At 41.7% G+C, this 19772-nt stretch overlaps 1 protein-coding gene across 5 annotated transcripts in view; it reads right to left on the bottom strand.

Annotated features, from left to right (window-relative positions):
• Positions 1-19772, bottom strand: part of LOC119022986 (kelch domain-containing protein 8B-like) — a 215111-nt gene that overhangs the window by 142394 nt on the left and 52945 nt on the right. For 2 of the 5 annotated variants that reach the window (XM_037104533.1, XM_037104536.1), the window contains one exon: positions 17402-18824. In XM_037104533.1, coding sequence (XP_036960428.1) covers positions 17402-17792 — 391 coding nt within the window. In that variant the 5' untranslated portion in view covers positions 17793-18824. Of the gene's footprint in view, positions 1-17401; positions 18825-18915; positions 19044-19772 lie in introns of those variants that run through there. The other 3 variants (XM_037104537.1, XM_037104534.1, XM_037104535.1) reach the window with 3 other exon arrangements.

The following is a 19772-nucleotide window of genomic DNA, read 5'->3' on the forward strand; positions in this document are numbered from 1 at the left end:
TGACATGCCAATAAATGGCCCTGAAAATCGAGCTCCATTTAAACAAGCCTGTAGTCTTGAGACAGCCTGGGAAACAGCAGTATGCAGCAGCAAAGCTCAACTGATAATAAGACCACATCAAGACAGCAGAAAGGGAGGCAGGTTTTAAAACAGAAATGTATGAGCTGCAGAAGCCTGATCCTCTTCTGACCTCCGCCTGAATGTAGAAAATGATAGAAGTGCTTGATTTGCCACCCTGAGGCTGTACTATTATAAAAAACATACAGTATGAAGCACAGCGTGTGCTCAGTATCGCTGCCCCCCCTACAGTCAAATGATGTCTGGGCTTACTTTTATTCTTTCTAAAGCTTTCTGGCAGGGCTTGCTGGCGGCCATTTTTGTCAAGAAAGTACAAGTGCTGCTGGAGACTGCAGCACCCAGCAAACTAGAAATAAACTTGATACCATCATAACAATTTACTGCCTACACGTATCAAATTAGCTGAATCAAAAACTGCTAAGAGTCGAAGTGTTTAAACTTTTGATTAATGCAGACTACATGTTTTGCATGATTGACTTGTGTCTCATTTCTCTTCCTTCTTCTCCATTTTCCTGTATCCCCTCTTTCCTCTTGAGTACAGAAGGCTCCCCATCCAGAACAAGAAACACAAGTGAATGTTGTTTTACGCTGCCAGATCTGACACTGTCAGGCAGCCAGCTCTTGTTTGTGTAGGTTTTCCTCTGTAATCATCCTCTCTCTGAGCTTCTAATGAAAGCCTCAGCACGGCTCCAGGCTTCCCCTGGTAAAGAGCTTTTGCTCAGAGGATGAGGCCCTGCCACTAGAGCCCACGGTAAATGAAGAGAGTGTCATCAGAGAGCAGGCTTCCAGCATAAGTAATCCTGGCTTTAAAGAGTCAGCACCTCAGTCTTTGGCCAGAGTGCCTCAAGTCTAGACTCCTAGTGCTGTGGGGTCACAGTGACATGGAGAGTATGATCAGAGTGCTCTCACTGTGAATGCACTCCACTTATTTCCTCTTGAAGGACATCAACACTTTGAGACATGCTCAAGTTGTTATGTATCATCAGTCTGTGATGTGCAGTGCTCTTCCAGGAGTTATTTTCTCTCAACAGGCTGTTTTGTTTTTTTTTTCCTTTTCTGCTGTACCGACTTCTGCTCTGTCATCCACCTCTACGTTGAGATTGCTACATTCCCTGACTGTGTTTTGACAGAAGAGGATCTTGTTGAATGCTTTGCAGTGAGTAGGTGGAGGTGGAGGGAGCAATAGCTGTACTTACGCTGATCACAGTGAGGATGTTTTTCCAGCTAGAGGTATGCTCACAACCCAACATGTCTTGCGGCTGTATTGCACTCTGGTCTATGGAGGCCACCGTCAATGGAGAACTTGTGTCTCTGCCTCTTCTGCAGTGGATTTTGCCCTGAGCTTCAATGTACAATAAGTACTAACTGAATTTCTTTAAAGACATTTTGAGTAAAAGTTGACAGAAATGTGACTTTTCATCTTCTAAAACTCGACTAAGGCCCCATGAGATGTTGTCATCTAAAACCATTCTAAAATGGAGGGGAAAGGTTATCTTTTTTAGTTATTAGAATTAAAGAAAACCATTGTAGGCTAAGTTAATCTATAATAACTGTCAAAAAACACAGTTTTAGTGTTGAAAAGGACAAACACCTCTGTGCCTTTTTTTTCCAAAAGAAAGTACAAAACTAGATGCAGGATGATTTTAGCCTAGCTTAGCTTAGCAAAGAGACTTTTTTTATCAATTGCCCCTCCTGGTGCTCTTGCTCAACAACATTGTCATTTCTGGCCACAGTAGCTGTAAAAGATATAGAGTCTTGCTTTAATGATTTACGTTCATCTAATCCATCCATCTAATGTAACTCTTGAAAAGAGAGCAAATAGAATCTTAAGCATATTCACTAGAATGTTGAATTATTCCCCTTAAAGCAACAGTAGATGTTGATTTTTTGCTAAATAATAGTCACTTCCAAGGGAGAATTACAGGATCAAATGTAGAGTAACAAGAGTAGAAAGGCATTATAAATTCAGCAAACTGAACCAGGCAGGTCAGTTAAACAGCATCAGCTAGTTAAGCATTGGCTTATATTTCTCACCGTAAGCTAGTTGCCATATGAGACTGTAGCAGCAAATGACCTTTAATTTCTATGTATTTAAAAATTAATTTTCAAGAAGAATAATGAGTTGTTAAATATTTTGACAGCTGTGCACAGTAGTCTTGTTTGTGTTTTAGGATAGGATTTTTGTTTGCTGTTTGTTTCTTAGCACACTTGATGGACCAGAGACTATAGTTAATTTTTTTTAAAAATCAGTCAGTTACTTGCAAAAGCTTTGAAGCAACAACATGTACATAATGTCAAATGATATATGTATAATGTACATGCACTAAGACTTGAATTTATATACGTTATTTTAACCAAAACCACAATGTTTTACAAAAGCTAACCAAGTCGTTTTCTCTCCTAAGCGTAACCACCTTATATATGAAGGTCCAGTATGCTGCAACTGTCATAATGTTTCGGGAATGGAGGGTGATACAGTACAAGTTGTTTTGAAATTCCTGTTTATCAATTTATTCAGTCATTCAAGTATAACCATGGGTGCAGGGCTTTGCTAAAGTGCAGTTCCAAGCACAACGTTGATTTGTTTTTTCGGTTCAAGAAAGTGAACAGACGGAGAGTGAGAGAGTGAGTCTCCACACAGAAATCTGTCACTTTGTAACCAACACAGGGGGAAAAACAACACACACACACATAAACACAATTCACAGGACTGCCAAATGCACAAATGCATGCACACACAGAAGAAGATAGAGAGAGACACAGACAGATCCATTGACATGGCTGCCACTGTACTAGATGATTGAGCTGAAATGAAAATAGCCCTTGAAATTAAAATTTGACACTTAATTTGTATAATTCATTTAAACTAAAGAAGTTAAAGTCCACCTTTTTGGCCTGGTCTATAAAAATGATTTTAAAAAAAATTTAAAAATTGGATAGGTCATTCAAAATTAACGACTGAAATGAAACTTTGCTATCATGATAGACTTTGCTGTATCACCCAGGCCTAGGAAATACTAGCATAAAATGCCATTGAAATACTCAAGTTATGTACAAATACCTATAAATTGTACTAAAGTATAGTACTTGAGTAAATGTATTTAATTATGTTCCACCACTGCTCTCTTCTGGATTACTCATTCTCCATCAAGCTAGCTATGCAATCCAGGCTGCAGCTTTGTTCCAATTTGGAACCATTACTTTGATGAATTTATCTCCAGTCAGAAAAGGCTTTTTTCTGGATTTATCCAAATTAACATTAGGTAACCATGTAACCTGAAATTAACTCTCAACAGACTCGAAACACCAGCGCACCATCTCCTGCAACCGCGCAGAGATTCTCTGAGCTCATATCTCATCTTTCAATCTGCTATGTTAGTACTATACTGTCAAACTCTCACCATCCCACATCCTCACTAACTCCTTGATACCACTAAACCAACTCTGTCAGTTGGCATGTGCAACACATGCAACTTCAGTGTGTCAGGCCTTCCTGATGTTGTTGACTTGCTCATATTGGGGGGCAGTTCATTAGCGGTGGTCTTCATAGAGCAATTCTTGCTGCTGGCACGGCTCATCCTCGCACTTCTCCTCACGCCTGGCGCTTTTGTGAGGAGGGCAATAGTCGCCTCTCTCAGCCTCAAGCTGAGTGGAGAGCTCAAGGTTGAATGAGAGCTGAACGTTGATCTTTTCAATTTCAAGCTGAGCGGTGTCAGCCTGCTGTCTGACAGTGATAATGTTTTTTTCATATTTTTGGCTGATGTCATGGTATGACACATGTCTTCTCTAGTTCTATTGGAGAAGCCTCTTCTTTTCTCTCTCTGGCTGGAGCTCAGCTGTGAAATTCTCCTGGCTGAACATATATACACGCTGCTCCTCATGATCTTTTTGTAGGCGTTTGTGCTGCTGGACTCCATTTTCAAGCTCATGCAGAAGGTTGTCAGCCTGCTGTCTGGCATTGATGACATCGGCTTCGTACCTTAAGATGACCTGACTGAGCTCTGATCCTGTCCAGTGCGTCTTGAAGAATCTTGTTCCTGTCCTTGTCCACCTGGAGCTCAGCTGGGAACTTGCCATCGTTGATTACACGGGACACTTGGAGTTCCTCGTAATCTAGTTGATGGTTTTTCTTCTTCCTCTTCGCATTATTTCTCACCTGTGTGGACATATTTGTGCTGCTGAGTGTAACTGGATCACTGTCTCCATATCTCTTTATTACTCTTCCCCTGTTGATGCACATTTCTTTTAGGGTTTTGGTCTTGTCTCAGCCAACTCTTGGTTGGTCAGTTTCTTCTGACTGACAGAATTGTTCTTCTCTTCACCCAGCTTGCTTGTCAGCTCTGCATTTTCTTGAAAACGTGCATGACATCTGTTGGACATCTTCTCTATCTAGAGGTCCGATGGATACCTTTCAAGTTCCTCACAGACCACATTAAGTTTGACTCTTGGACAATGGGAACAGGATTACATCACCTACAGTATATGCAACAAACTAAGATGTGAAAAGGTATAACTTGCAAATTTCAAGAACCCAATGAAAAGCAGGCTCACTAGGTATCAGACAGAGAAAGAACCTTGAGGTCAACACAATACAAATGAAAATCTACCAATGAAATAAAACAGTGAATGCAAGATTACAGCCAATCTATGAAGTGAACAGCATCACTTTCAAATATTAAGGAAAATTGTAGCAATCTTTCTCGGAGAAATTTGCAATCAGAATAAACCATAATCTTTTTTCAGCTCTGAAGCTCTCTTTACAAAATCTGTGGCAATCATAATTTTAGGGCTGGACCAAATAACTTCTAGATGTGACAGGACTACATTAATAAAACACTGAACCACAATTTGTCTGAAAGAAAGTAAAAACTAGTGGATGTATACATTTTGAAAAGGACAGATTCTTCGTTCAGGAAAAAAATGAAATCTTTTTTATCAATTTTTAACCGTAACCATTCAGCGACAACTGTTTGAATGAAGAAATGTTGCCAACTTTCCTTGGGGTCTCTTCGATGATCAGAACAAATTTCAAACCCAATCCAGTGAAAAATGAGTGATTGGTGAGGTTCAGAATACACACAATAACACAAACATCAATCAAAATGCTCAGAGGGCCAAACTTGAAAAAGTAATAACTTAAAATGTGTTTAAAGTATAGCTACAGGATTTTGCAAGGTCGGGAATTTAATGGACATTTCAACATTATTTTTGTCAAGAAAATCCATGACATGATCTGAGAGGCCCTAAACAAGGTGGCATGGAATGACACACGTGTCAGCAAATGTGTTGACGATGAAGTGGTGATCACAAAGACAGTCGGGCATCGATGAATGGAAAAGTGAGGGCTCTATCCAGAGAGTACCCAGACAGCGAGCATAAAACCCACCAGAGTAAGATGGAAGCTTTTTGTGACTTATCATTTATTCAACCCACTTATATAATTTTTGTTGTGTGAGTATCTCCACGCTCGGGCCAGCAGGTTCAGGGGAAGCTTTCTCCCTGCGTCTGTCTTAACTTAACCCCACCCCCAGGTGTATCTTCATTTAGTACTGCCAGTAATATTAATATACAGTAATACTGTACTTAGACCTACTTACACTCTATTTATATAATTATATGTACTCTATTTATGTACATACTGTAATATCTGCACTATTCATTATGTACACTCTGCATTTTACTGCTTTTTTGCATTTCGTTGTCTCTGTACTTGTACTGTGCACAATGAAAATAAAGCTGAATCCAATCTAATCATACAGGAACCACAACTAGCATGTCGCTCCAACAATGCGTCTTAAAAAAAATGTGTATTAAAGTTGTGGCTCCACACAGAATGCATGACAGGGGTTCATACCACAGCAACTGCCAAATGCACAGTCAAAGGAAGTGATCAGTGGGAGACGTCTGGGAGCAAACTCCAGCACCTGCCGTGAAACACTGAACATTAACCAACATTAAGATCGCCTTGTACAACAGCTATCTGGATTTCTCTTGCAAGAACAACTGTTTGATTCACAGAAACTGCTGATAAAAATGCATAGAAACTGCGGAGGAATCTCTCTGTGACCTGCTGTGTCCTCCAGCACCTCTTCACCTTGTTAGCACAGAGAAGTAGAGACGAAATCTAGATGTGAATCAGCGCTGATTTAAGAAAGCTGTAAGACTTCTCATATCCCTCCTCTTTACCTGAAGATATTTACTGCTTTGATGTTTGCGATTTACTATGCTATGATCCGGCAGATCCACTACTTTACATTCTAAGTAAGTCTTGTTTTCAAACACAAATCCATTACATGACCAAACTGAGCCAAAACTATACTTATACACATTTATACGCATACTATCTGAGTGCAGCAAACGTTACAGCAGGCTGCTTGAAGCACAAGGAAGCAGACTCTTGCATAATGCAGTATGAAGCTCCAGGAGCCCAGAAACCAGGTCATCACAGGTTGTTCAGGAAAAGCAAGCATTAGACAGATGTGGAAGCTGCTGCAGGAAGTCTATGAGCACCAAGAAAGAAAAAAAAACAAAAAACATACACATTCAATTCAATTATAAAAATCGGAGGTCAAGACTAGCTGCATTAATGAGCCTCATTTGCAGTACGGCTGCCTTCAAAGCTTTTGTCTCACTCACAAAGGTGACATTGAAGTCTATCCTAGGATTTTGCTTGCAGCCGATTTCACACCTTTTCCCCCAAAGAGCACTCTCCTTCACCACTTTGAAGCCATTATCCTGTGCCTTTATCTTCTTCCTTGTAGAGACAAACTTTGGACCTTTCAGGTCTGCGGGAAAGTTATTTCTCAGTCAGGCGTGTGTCAGCTGACAGACAGACAGTGACTGCTGACTGAGGAGAGGGCGGTGGTTTGTTGAGGGGAAAACGGAAATTATGCTCATCAGCGCAGTTGGAGTGCGACACTTTTTAGTCATGCTACAGCTGCAATTAAAAAGTGGCTCCTCTAAGGCATGAAGGGGACTAAAAGCTTGGCGTTCTAATGGAGCAGCGGGTGATTGCATTTATTATACTCTGTGTGTGATGTCTCTGTGCAAGCTGAGCTAAGCCAGAAGAAAAAGATGTGTGTTCACAGTCAGCTGAGGTGCGAGCTGATCCATGAGCGAGTTGAGAGGGGAAAGAAGACATGAAACCGCCACATACCCTAAACTCAAAGCAATGCAGAATGCAGGCCAGCTTTCGAGCAAAATGATGGGGGGTTCTCTGTGACATACTGTATTTGTGATTAATGATGAAGGCTGAAAAGACATAAAGGGAAAAGTGGAGGGTAAGAGAGGGAAAAATCCAAAGAAGAGTTCACTTCATAAGAGGCAGCAGGATTATCCACACAGATACAAACTGACTCTGTCAAACGCTGTCTGCTGCTAACTTAGGAAAACAACACAGAGAATGCACACACGCGCGCACACATTTACGACCGACTTGCCTGCTTTCTCTGATAGGTCTAAAAACAAACATGGCAGTCACACACCTGTTGCCAGGCAACAGCAATGCTCGCTTGATTGGTGGAAGTCAGGAAACAGACAGGAAAGCAGCTTGTGGGAGAGAAGAGGAGAGGAGAGGAAAGGAGAGGAAAGGAGAACCATCTGAAAGACACAAACACTCTCTCACACACACACAAACACACATCACTCCCAGACAGAAGGCAACAGTGGAGAATGTGTGGATGATGGCTGAAAACACATCCCAGTGCACACACTGAACTGTTGGTAACATAAACACACATACCAACACACACACACACAAGCTTGTGTATTTTTAACCATTTTTTCTGTACTGTTTATGTAAAAAACACTACATGAGCATGTAGTGGCATTTCCACAAAAAAAAAAAAAAAGTTTGTTCATTCATTTGAGAAGAAAGAAAGACTTAGGTTGCATAGGCTACATGACTCAAAATACAATAGTCCTCTTTGGACACAGACATGGGCTTTATGGAAAATACAGAGACAACAGCACCATATATAGAAAATGATAGGCAGAGATTTTGGTTTAAAAAAAGTGCGTGTTTGTGTGTAAAGGTGTGTGTTGAGGTGATTGTGTTCAAGCCAGCGAGCAAAGACTGGGTGAGGCAGTGGGAGTGGATGCACAGACATACAAATTTACACACAGACACACACCATTTTTCCGCAAATTAAAAAAACTACCCACTCAAAGGCTTAAAAGTCCTCTTTAATCCAATATCAAACTCAATATTAATGGATATCAGCAATCTAAATATGCCCCCCCTTTTTTCATCAAGACCCATGCATTATTCCCTGAGAAATTAACAAAAATTTCCAAAAGCAATCTTACCATGTTAAAATAAGTGAGTACAATTTACTTAATCCATCCCCATATCTGGATCTGCAGCCCTAGTGTATTCTTGGCCGAGACCCATCTTTCCAGCCACACTTCGTGGTGCAACCCTGCTGATAATCCACCAACCCACAAACAGACACAGGCGAAGACATAAAGAAAAAGCAATTTATGATGCGTCTGGATAAGAGAAGTGTGACATTTTTATCTGTCTCTTGCTCTGTTTCTGCACCAATTCACTGGCCCACAGTGTGCGAGTGTGTGTGTGCTCGCGCACGTGCGCGCATATGTGTGTGTGTATTGATGAACGCATGGATGCATGCGCGTACATGGTCTGAGCTAGAGCCAATTCGAGCTTGTTTTATTTAACATGTTGAGGACAGAGGAATGGAGCAAAAGTGAGACTGAACTGAAGAAAAGGCCTCTACCAGTCTACATGGCCCTCACCTGTACCACTGTGTCCAACGAGCAGAGAGAAAACAAGACAGGAACAACAGAATATTTGACTTTGCCATTAGCTAAACTCTAAGCTAAACTAACAATATCATGCACCTGGGCAGAAGAGGCTTAAAATCAATTCTGTAAAAATATATTGTAATATGTGTAGTGTTGTAAGGAAATGTCTTAATGTTCTGGAAACATATTTCCCATTGCGGTAATGTAAAATGCATCCTTCTTTTTTCAATATTTAAAATTACAGCTCCCACTGATGCAACAAGTTAATGGGAGAATTTTCATCTCAATACCAGAATAATTTTTTTTAGAAACCCTAGAAACTCTCCTCCCATGTAAAGATAGGTTTGTGGTTTACAGACGGGTTATAGAGAACTATTTCACTGGTTACAGAGAACTGTTAAATATTCAAAGAGAGTGGCAGCTACTTGAGCCCAACAGGAATACAAGTTAGAGCATCCCAACATCATATGCATGGAAGAACCAGCTGAGCGCCCTGAGCTCATTAAATTGATGCCTGCTTTTAGCTACAGTTTCAGACCCTCTGAGGATCACCTCCTTACCCTTGCAATCACACATTACTGCTGTCTGTTTCACACACTTCTGTGTGCAGCAGCAACCAGAGGTGATGGCCTGTGTCATTCACCTGAATGCCGGGCTCTCCTTTATCATTCCTTCAGGTGGTCCAAGTATTCTCTAATGGATCATTTGACCGTGTTTCTCAAGGGATTCCATTTCAGTATGACTTCACCCAGCAGTGTTTTGCTTTCTTGCAGTGCACTGTGTGACTTCAGTGAGAGGCCAGGATCCCAGCGTCACATACATGTTTACTCCAACACATAACATTGTTATGGTGTAATGAGTTCTGTTTACAGTTGGCACCTACATCTCGTCTGACAAATCGGACGCCAAATCACACAAAATGCCACTTTTCTACATAATGTTGCTTTCAAGTTTTGATTTACTCACAGAACTCTCAGAGCAGATTATGTCTGACACTAGAATGACTCAGGCTCACGGCCGAGTCAACACCATGCATAAATCTGTGCCTTCATAGATACATTCATGCAAACATGCTCGTCCTGGCAACTTGACAGGAGCAGGAGGAGGATGTAAACACTGTAGGCATGCAGAGTGTGGGCGTTCTCCTGGATCTAACACACATGCCACATAAATGTGATGCCTTTAGTTGGATTCTAGCTGAGGCTCTTCCAACAGCTCCTCTCTTTCACATTAGCCTGCTTACTCAAACAATGACAAGCAAGCCGAAAATATACTAAGGGATTAATAGCATCAGAAGTGGCGATGTTCCTTATTTTCAGTGAATGTGGCCTATTACACGTCCTCTTGCCAGGTTTAGCTTCTGGCAACTTGAGGTCTAACGTTAGACAGCTAATGGGACAGCTAACATTAGCTGCATGACAACAGCAGCCAAACTCTGTAAACCACCTTGATACCAAATTACCGGTCATCAAGCCAGCCTCAGCTCTCCGTGTTTGTGTTTGGACCCAACGTGAAATAAGTCTTCTTCTTGTCTCTGTTAACTCAAAATTAAACTGGTGAGCCATGCTGAACCAATAATCAACCCTCATACGTCATCAGTCGTCGTCAATGGCCTCAATGTAAACATTTCCAATATGTCATCCTCAAATGTAGCGACTTGTCGTCTCTTCTCTTGTGTTACTGTGTCATCTCTGGTATTGTCACAAGGCCATTTGCTATTCACCTGATGGAGACACAAGAGTATGGATGCTTAAAATCGGTTCACAGCTGTATGTTATTAAACAAGTCATTAAATAATAGAAAGAAAGAACACTGCTTCATTACCTAGTCACTAGCAGTGCTTCATAGGCTAATATTAGCCACCTATGCTCATTCCCTGCCAGTCTGCACTGGTATTAGAGGAGCGGTACCAAGTGCAGCAACTTCACTTTAAACTTTACTTTGAATTAAATAAAATTCCGGCTGTCATATACTGTCAAAGGGAAGATGCAACAATGAAATACATCAAAATGCGGGACTGTAATGACCACATCAGCAATAACCATCTCACGTTAGCTCGCTAGCTATTTAGCGACCAACATCAGTAAACCACTAGCATTTAATGCTTATCATGAGAAAAGGAGCATAAAAATGTAAATGACAGAGTTCTCATAACCATCAGTTAATCTCTTAAAAACCTCCATTTGCAGGGCCATGTAGCCCTAACACTTCACCCTATTCACACAACAAACAGAACAACATACCCCAAGGTGTGAATACACAAAACTGGAGGGGTAGGGCTAATTGGTAGGGGCAACGCATGTATTGGAATTGTCCACAGCCGCACCTGTTGCTCTGACATTCTGCTGAGGATGAAAATGTTCCAGGGCTAACTTGCTCACAATGGATCCTTTTCACAGCAGACATTTTGACTTTGACAAAGCAGTACAAGCACAGGTGTGACCTATAATGTTAATAATGGCTCCATTCTATAAAGTGTTCCAGCGAGCCATGTCCATGAGGGAGCATGCACAATACCAGAGCCCTGGAATGAGCTCACCTAAGTGGGTTCCAGCCATCATTTATGTGAGAAATTCCATCAGTGCTTTTCCTGCTTTGGCAGGTCCAAACGTATGCCTTGAAGAAGGGAAGTTAGCATGCGAGGATTTGCTGATTAGCGCTACACACAAAGTAAATGACGGTTGATGAGAATTTCATTCATTTGCAGGGAATAAACAAAAATATTTGACGAATACAAAATCAACATGATGGTGCTGCCAGAAGAAATGTTAAGGCACGACAAAGGTTACATTTCTCTGTTACCATAAATGTGTGTACCAACTGTCATGGTCATCCATTTAGTATACTCTCAGGATGTTTCACTGAAAACTGACAATGTCGACCTCACGGTGGTGAGAGAGGAAAAGTCAGACAATCAACAAGTCAGATTCACCTTCTGGAGACCATCAGATGCATGAATGGATGGTTGTAGTTATAGTTATGGGTAATACAAGAACATCCAAGGATGCATTTTTCCTTTATTTTTCTAACATAAAAAGCAGAAATGTAGTATCTTGTAGAAATGTGCAGTATAAGTACCTCTTTTCCTTAAAAAAGACATGATTGTGAAATAATCATTTTACAGTGTTTATCCGGTCCAAAATTATTATTTTGTTTATCTCTGTAAGAATTCTGATTCTCACAGTTCGTTCCAGCTTCTAAGAAGGTCTTAGCCTATTGGTTTGTCTGACAATAGTAAAATGTCGTTGATAGTGTGCTTCATCTGGTCGACAGTCTTGGTAGTTAGTGTTAGAGATGTGACGTTAGCTAGCATTAGTGACATTAGCTGCAACGTTAGCTACAACAAACCACTTGAGCAGCTGGGCAGATTAGTTGAATCCTTAAGGATTTCACGTGGCTGAATGTTATAACCCCTTTAATAATACAATATATTAGGATGTGTATCTGTTTAGAATCAAACCAAAACATTACAAGGATATCAAGAATACAATTTAAGAGCTCTACAGATGTTGTAGGTGTAGTTGAGTGTTGCCTGGATATTGACAGATACAATTTGCATCCATTGTTACGCAGTAAAATCATAAACAGGGGGAACTGACACACACACTTACATAATATATACACTGTATATCACATGTTCTATCTGAGTTGTTACAGCTGTAACCATGACAACCCGAGTTTAAATTCATTGGACACATGCCACCACCTGAATTGCCTCAGGTTTATTATTTAAATGAAGCAACAGGGCCTAAAAGCCATTATTTTGCACAATATGCTGTTCCCAACCACTTTCATCACTGCTCTCCACTTCCATCAGCCTCACACCGAATCTCATTTAAATTCTGTATCCCTTAAGGGCATTGGTATCTGCAGGAGTTTCACGTGATTCAGCTGCAGGCAACATCCCCATGATGTGATCTGGATAATAATGTCTCAAAAGTTCGTTTCATATCCTGGGAATTTGGCACGGTTGGTAATTGTATATGACAGAAAACAGTGTAGAATATATCCACATACAGTGTAATTTGTATGTATTGTCAAGTCCAGTATCCAGTTAAAGCATGTATTGACTATTTACAGTAACAGCCACTGGTGGCCGGCAACTATTGACCAGCATACAGCAATAAGGGAGCCACACATGCAGTTTACACACATGAACACACCACTCACAGAGGTGATATAGTTGGTCATTCATTATAAAGACATGGGAGACATTTGTGATGCTTCTGCATTAATGATGCTGCAGCGCTTTCCGGTCATGATAAACTACTGGGTGACACAACAGTCAAGATTTACATGTACAGCAGCAGACATAATCCTCATAGATAAACACTGGGTCCTGTCGTATATCAGTTTAATAGATTCCATAGGATTTACTGGTGGTGGTGATTATCAACCAAGCTAAATCTCATCTCTTCCATAATCACTGAACACTGGAAGCAGAGAATGAAACAAGTAATCATACAAGGTGTTTGTCTTTTATGTATTTCCTACATTTTTCCTGTTCACACTATGGCTGCTAATCCAGAAACATGCACTCGGGTGAGTCTGAAAACATGAAAACATGAGCGTTTGAGCTGTTAATGTTAGGCTTTTCTCTAATGGGAGTGTTTCTCTAATGAGGGTGTCAGTATCCACTTAGGGAAGTGTTGTGACTGCAGGGCTGTACAGCACAACTCTTTTGATGCTGGTTTCTGGACTGAAAACCTGTCCCATCTCAGCTCATTACAACACACCACAGCCTGCACAGTGATCGTTTCACAGAAACACTATCCTCTCTGGTAAATGCAAATATTGATTTTGTTCAGATACAACACATATGACTCAAAATAGGACTACATTTCTGGACTGAACAGAGTAAGGTCAAAATTATCATACCTCTAATGTAAGAACTGTATTTAAGCTGAGCTCAAACAGTTTGTGTTTTTTTAACCACTTTGATTGTATCAGTATTTGATTGTCACACTGTGCACCTGTTTAACAATACATGCCAGACATTTTGTTTTTCAATCCAATTCCTTGTATTTTTAACACAAATTGGATCATGATTTCTTTGTTTAAAAGTCAATGTCGCATGCACTTACAACAGCTTCAAGTGATCAATTTCAACTAATAATATCCTGTCACCCAACCATCAATCAATCTCTTACTTTAAGTGGTGTGCAAGCGGCACTAAGCTCAGATTTCATGTCAGAGGAGACCCAGCTGGAATGAAGTGGTTCATTAATTACTGCGCAGAAACACACATGTGTAACTCTATTCACTGAATTGTGTGGAACTGATCACATTTATGTCCTCTTGCCGCTCTCAGTGATTTTCCAGATGAACAGATGGCTTTACATGTTGCTTAAGTAGATGCTAACAGCGGCTCACTGTAGGGCTTCAAGTGCACAAGGACTGTGTCCAGTCCAAACACGGAGACAAATTGAGGCCAGCTTGGCGACATGGAATCCGGTATCGAAGTGGTTTACAGAGTTTGGCTGCGGTTAGACAGTTAGTGGCTGTTTCTTTTCCACTTGGCGCTCCTGGTGATCCTGTCAGATAGAGCCGGCTACTTTGACACGTAGCTGCATGCTGCGTGAGTAACTCACATTCAACACGAAGGTCCCTCCCTACCTTTTACAATGCTTTTACAGAAAATATGTAAATATGCAGGAGTAAATGTCACTCTGCCTTCCGTTTCAGCTTGACTTTTAAGATATTGACTGAATCTCTCTGTTAGCATTTATAACCCAGGCAGTGAGCTTGACATGCTAATGTGTGAAGAATACAAAATACACCCTTGAGTATTTTTACTTTTTCTACAGTTTTCTTACAGTTGCTAAGCTCGACTGGACAGGTGATGTTTGGGAGAGGGATTCAGCGAATGTGAATCAGTTACCTTTAAACTCTCCCTCTGCATGTCAGTTTTACAGATTTGCATTTTTATAACCTCGACTGTAACTTTAAACAACACCTCTTTAGTCTGGCATCATGTAATTCTTGCTATGCACTGAATAAAACACTTTTTCACTTTGTGTGTGAAAAACAGTATGCATACAAATACATCTCCCCGCTCTGTCTCTGTTACCTTGAAAGGTAAGCATTCAGTTATAAACATAGATATTTGCATAGAAGAACTTCAACAAGTGTCTCACTTCTGATCTGTCTCAAGACTGATTCAGTCTTGTCATGCTCTATCTCATCCATCAATGTAGTATTTAAAATCTCTCTGGATGTTTTGGCTGCAGATATGCATAATATCTCTTCCCCTATAATAGCCTGTGAGCAGTTCATTCGCTCGTCTCCTTCCTCCCACTCCTCTCTCTCTCGCTTTCTCACGACTCTCCCTTCCTCTGTGCCAACATACACAACCTAAGACAGCCTGCACACGCACGGGGAACGAGCATTAAGTCCAGTATGTTTATTCAGCGGAGGTAGACTGCGTGACGACTAGCTCCTTCCACACGAGCTGTGTTTGACATTTAGTTAATGCACATGAGAAAGCACAAACACACAGAGACATCTCAGTCGGCTTGTGCACACATATAAGAGACGCCCACGCGCAACCTATTGACCATTTACAACATGTCAGTGTTGGGACTGTTTTGCTACAATATTTAATGAACCTTGACCGGCATGAGCACCAGCTTCATGACTTGTGTGAGGAGCCATCAATCTCAGTGCTACTCAGCTTTACTGATGAGTGACAAGCTTCCACTCCAGAGACACTTCAGCAGCTTTGTCACTCCTCCAAAAAAAACAGGAATGAAGAGCTAATTAGTCAACTTGGCCACTTCAGAGGAATGGGATTGTTGTTTCTGTTACTGTTTCAGAGTTTTATGAATATGTCAGTGGCTGAATATTCCACTTGATCAGTGCTTAATGAACCCACATGGAGTTCTTGGAAGTATAATTGACGATGGTATAGGCACAGTCCTGAAAAATGTCAGGGCTGACATCAAATGAGCTCTCTCCAAGCACTGCAATCAAGCATAGCTCCTAAACAGAGATAGTACACATCCGATATGTATGTGGAAAGCTAATATACAGGAGCCCTAGAGCATATACATGAACTATAGAGCATACTTCTTCACTAGCCAACACCAACCAGCAAATTAGAGCCGCTAGCTGACCTTAAACTGTATATTGTAGCAATTGTAATCCAGCACTCCCCTGCATGGGACTTTTGATAATGTAATTGGTAAACTGAAATAATAATGCTCATAACTAAAGGTATGCTAACTCTTGGCCTTGAGAGTAACATTAGGATGGTACTGTAGGTAACTAGTTAGCCACGCATGCTAATTTTAGTTGCTTGTGAGAGCGGGAGAACACAAAAATGAAACCACAGTCTGGGACTGCACAATTAAACTAAATATCAGCCCCTGAAGTTTCTGAGCGCAACACCAGTGTAGTAAATCCCAGGCATGTAACAATTTGTCTGACGTTATGTAGGTACTAACTACAAAAAAAAACTCATTACATCATAACAATGTTATGTGTAGACAACTTTTATGTTGAAGTAAACACTTATGTAAAGCTGTGATCCTACCCTCTCACTGAAGTTACACAGAGCAAAAATAAGTGATGGGGCGATGGAGTGGCTGAGGCGGAGACGTGATTCTTATGCTGCGTTTTTTTCTATGGTTTAAAATATACTGATGTTGCTTTGAATGCAGTGACATTTGTACTGAAAAGGCCAAAAAAGGAGGATTTAAGTACAGAGTTTGGGCGCCCATGTAGCTCGCCTGGGATTGCCTCCATGTATGGAGGCTGACCAAGTTTGATTCCAGCCTGTGGCACTCTGCTACTTTGCTGCATGTCTTCCATCTTTCCCCCCCCTTTCCTGTCTGACTCTATGAGTCGCCCTGTCTAAACAAAGATAAAAAATGATCTTTAAAACTAAAGGTCCTTGAAAAGACAGTTACGATTCTGTATGGAAATGCATGCAGGACTGCATAGCCTACACAGGGAATCAGGAGTGAGGGAATCTAACGTATGTAATGAAGCAGGCGAACAAGTGACATCATCGGTCCCCGATGTCGGTCAGAGATATCAAACACATTTCAAACTAGAATGGCACTCAGTAGAGCGCATACCTCCACCAAGGCCAACAGTCCTCGTCAATTCAATCAAGATCGATCCCATATCAAATTTTGTAGCCATGTACCACTCTAAATTTCAAACCACCATTAACTATTAACATTAATTTATGTTCACCAGATCTAGGACCTGCACAGGAAGTTAATGGGGTCTGATCTGGATTGAGAATCATCCTCCATCTAAGTTTTGTGGGAGTCCATTCAGTTTTTGTGTAATCCTGCTAACAACCCAACCAGCCAGCCAACAAATGGTGAACAAATAACCTCTTTGGCATAGGCAGCAGTTGGGCCTGAAGAATTACAATTAAAATCCTTGCATATCAAACACAATATGATTTTATCTGCCAATTGTAGCAGCTAAACAGTCTGACTGCGTGGCCCTGCCTGTAGGAGAGTGCAGCTGCACTCGTGAAAACAATGTTGAAAATTTGGTTTGAAAAGCAGAGTTACAAACATGCATTTCACTTTCTTACCTTTCTCTATAGTTGTGGCTCCCATGGATGGCTGACCCAGGCTGGCCTTGGTCTCCCATTTGCCCTCATCAGGGTGGTACATCTCCACAGAGGCCAGTGGGGTCTGCTGCTGATTCATGCCCCCGAGCACCATCACCTGCCCTCCTAACGCCACAGCTGAGGCCCCCGCTCGTGCTGTGGGAAGAGGCGGCAGCTGGCTCCACGTCTGGCTCTCAACATCCAGGACCTCGACGCTGTCCAGGGGCATGCCGGTCTCGCTGCAGCCCCCCAGCACATAGAGCAGGCCTTCGTGGTAGACAGGAGTGCAGTAGACGCGGCGCTGCGTCATAGGGGGGAACTTCTCCCAGTACAGGGACTTGACAGGACTCACCGCCATCTCCTGCACAGGCATGTCTCCAGGACCGAGAGGAGGGGATGCACCATCACACACCGCACCGGGGAGGAGGAAGAGGAGGAGCACGAGAGGGGCAAGGCAGAGAGTGAAGTGAGGGGCGACCGAAGGTGGAACAAGAGCAGGAGAAACAAGCAGAAGCACAAGCTTGTTTCTGTCTGTTTTAGTGACCGGCTCAACCCCTGTGTCCACCAAGGGAGAGACAGGGAAAGAGACAAGAGACAGTGAAAGATGAGTACAAGGAGGGGAGATGAAGAGGACAGGGATGTTAGTGAGTAAAGGAGTGGACAGGAGAGGTAAATAGAAAGAGAGAGGGAATGAGGTGAATGTCAAACTCACTCCTCAGCCAGATGTCACGACTCCCTCTCTCTATTCAAATGTTTTATTCATCTGGCTGTTGGTGTTTTCGAGTGGCGAGGCCATCTGCCCTTCAATCCCCTCGATTCCTTTCTCCCCGGCCCTCGCCTTTCCTTCGCTGCAGCGTGCCTGGAGGTTATTTGGTTAAAGTTTGGGCATGGGTATATTCCTGGGAGAAAACAGAAGCTTGAAGAGGGTATCCAAGGGCTTGATGTTTAATCCCACAATGAAACCCCAGAGTCAAGAGTGGAGAAATTTCAAAAGGGAAAACAGAGTGTGTGAAGAGATGGCTCTGGATCAAAGAAGGAGTTAACACTGACCTAAACTCGTGCCCTGATAATCCAAGAAAAAGCTTTCATGGCAGAGAATTTTACACCTTCAAACAAAAGGCAATTACTCAGGGCTAACAGTGCCCCTCAGCTGCAGCGCCACAGTTGTATTTGCACCCCGATGATGGTGCTTACACTGAGAAAAATCCTTAAATGAATCAACCAAAGTCTCTAAATGAAAACTCTACGGGAGTGCAATGACTCCAAGACTTTCTTGCATTTCAAGAAAGATTTTCTTCCTTTAATTAAACGAGAAGTCCAAATCCTGGGGCCTTCCGAGCTGGTTGCTTTGCAGCTTCGTCGTGGCTTTGGAGAGGATGAGCCGTCCCTGGTGGTGGGGCACAACCTGGAAGAATAAACCACCAAGGATTACAAGAGCAGTTGGTTATTGAATTAAGAGCTAGAATGACATCTTAAATCAAATGAAAAAAAATAACCTCAAGTGTATATGCTGAACAATCTTTTTAAAATTGTTTCAAGCGTTATACACTGACAAATGAGTAAGCAGGCGCACGTTTCGACATCAGAAGTGTTGGCATCGGTAAGGGTATGTTGCCTCAGGCTCTGGTGAGACAAATACAATCCAAGAAGTCCAGTTTCAGTAACAGATCCATCAATGTAAAAGTTGTCAGATGCCAAGATACTGCACAGAGACAAAAATTTCGGACTAGATAAACAGCTGAGATATGACATCCATGTTACAAAGGATTCCACCAGGAATCACACTTGCATGTGACTAGCTGATTTAGCACCTTGCCCATTGTCATCACGCTGCATTGAACCAGGTTCAGCTTTTTCACCACACGGTCTTGCATGTTGCCAACGAACCAGTCTGTTTCTAATGAGCAGGAGGGCAGTACTATTTCTTGTATTGCTGAAGGCTGACCTTAGGCTAGCTTATTAAAGCATTAAAACTAGAGTAGCTTCTTTTGTTATATTTGTTAAAAAAAAAAAAAAAAAAACCTCACACACATCGTGACATGAGCTTGTTGCACGTGACCTGTATCTTTCACAAGGCTCGACCTGAGATGGGTCTGATAACCAACATACTCACTTGACAGTGGTGAGCAATAACAATAGCCATGTTAATAGTTAATGTTCATTATTAGAATGTTAAATGTTTTTGAGTGAGACATGAGGTAGTTGGATACACAGTTAGAAATGACAACAATGTGTTGCTCACATTAGACACCCCGTGAGCTGAAGAATGAGTCGCAGCTGCAGTGACTATCGTTCAGCAGCTAATCCAGTTAGCACAAAGCACACACCTACAGCAGTAAGCAGTAACTGTCAG

This window comes from Acanthopagrus latus, chromosome 7, assembly GCF_904848185.1.
Source record: "Acanthopagrus latus isolate v.2019 chromosome 7, fAcaLat1.1, whole genome shotgun sequence".
NCBI lineage: Eukaryota > Metazoa > Chordata > Actinopteri > Spariformes > Sparidae > Acanthopagrus > Acanthopagrus latus.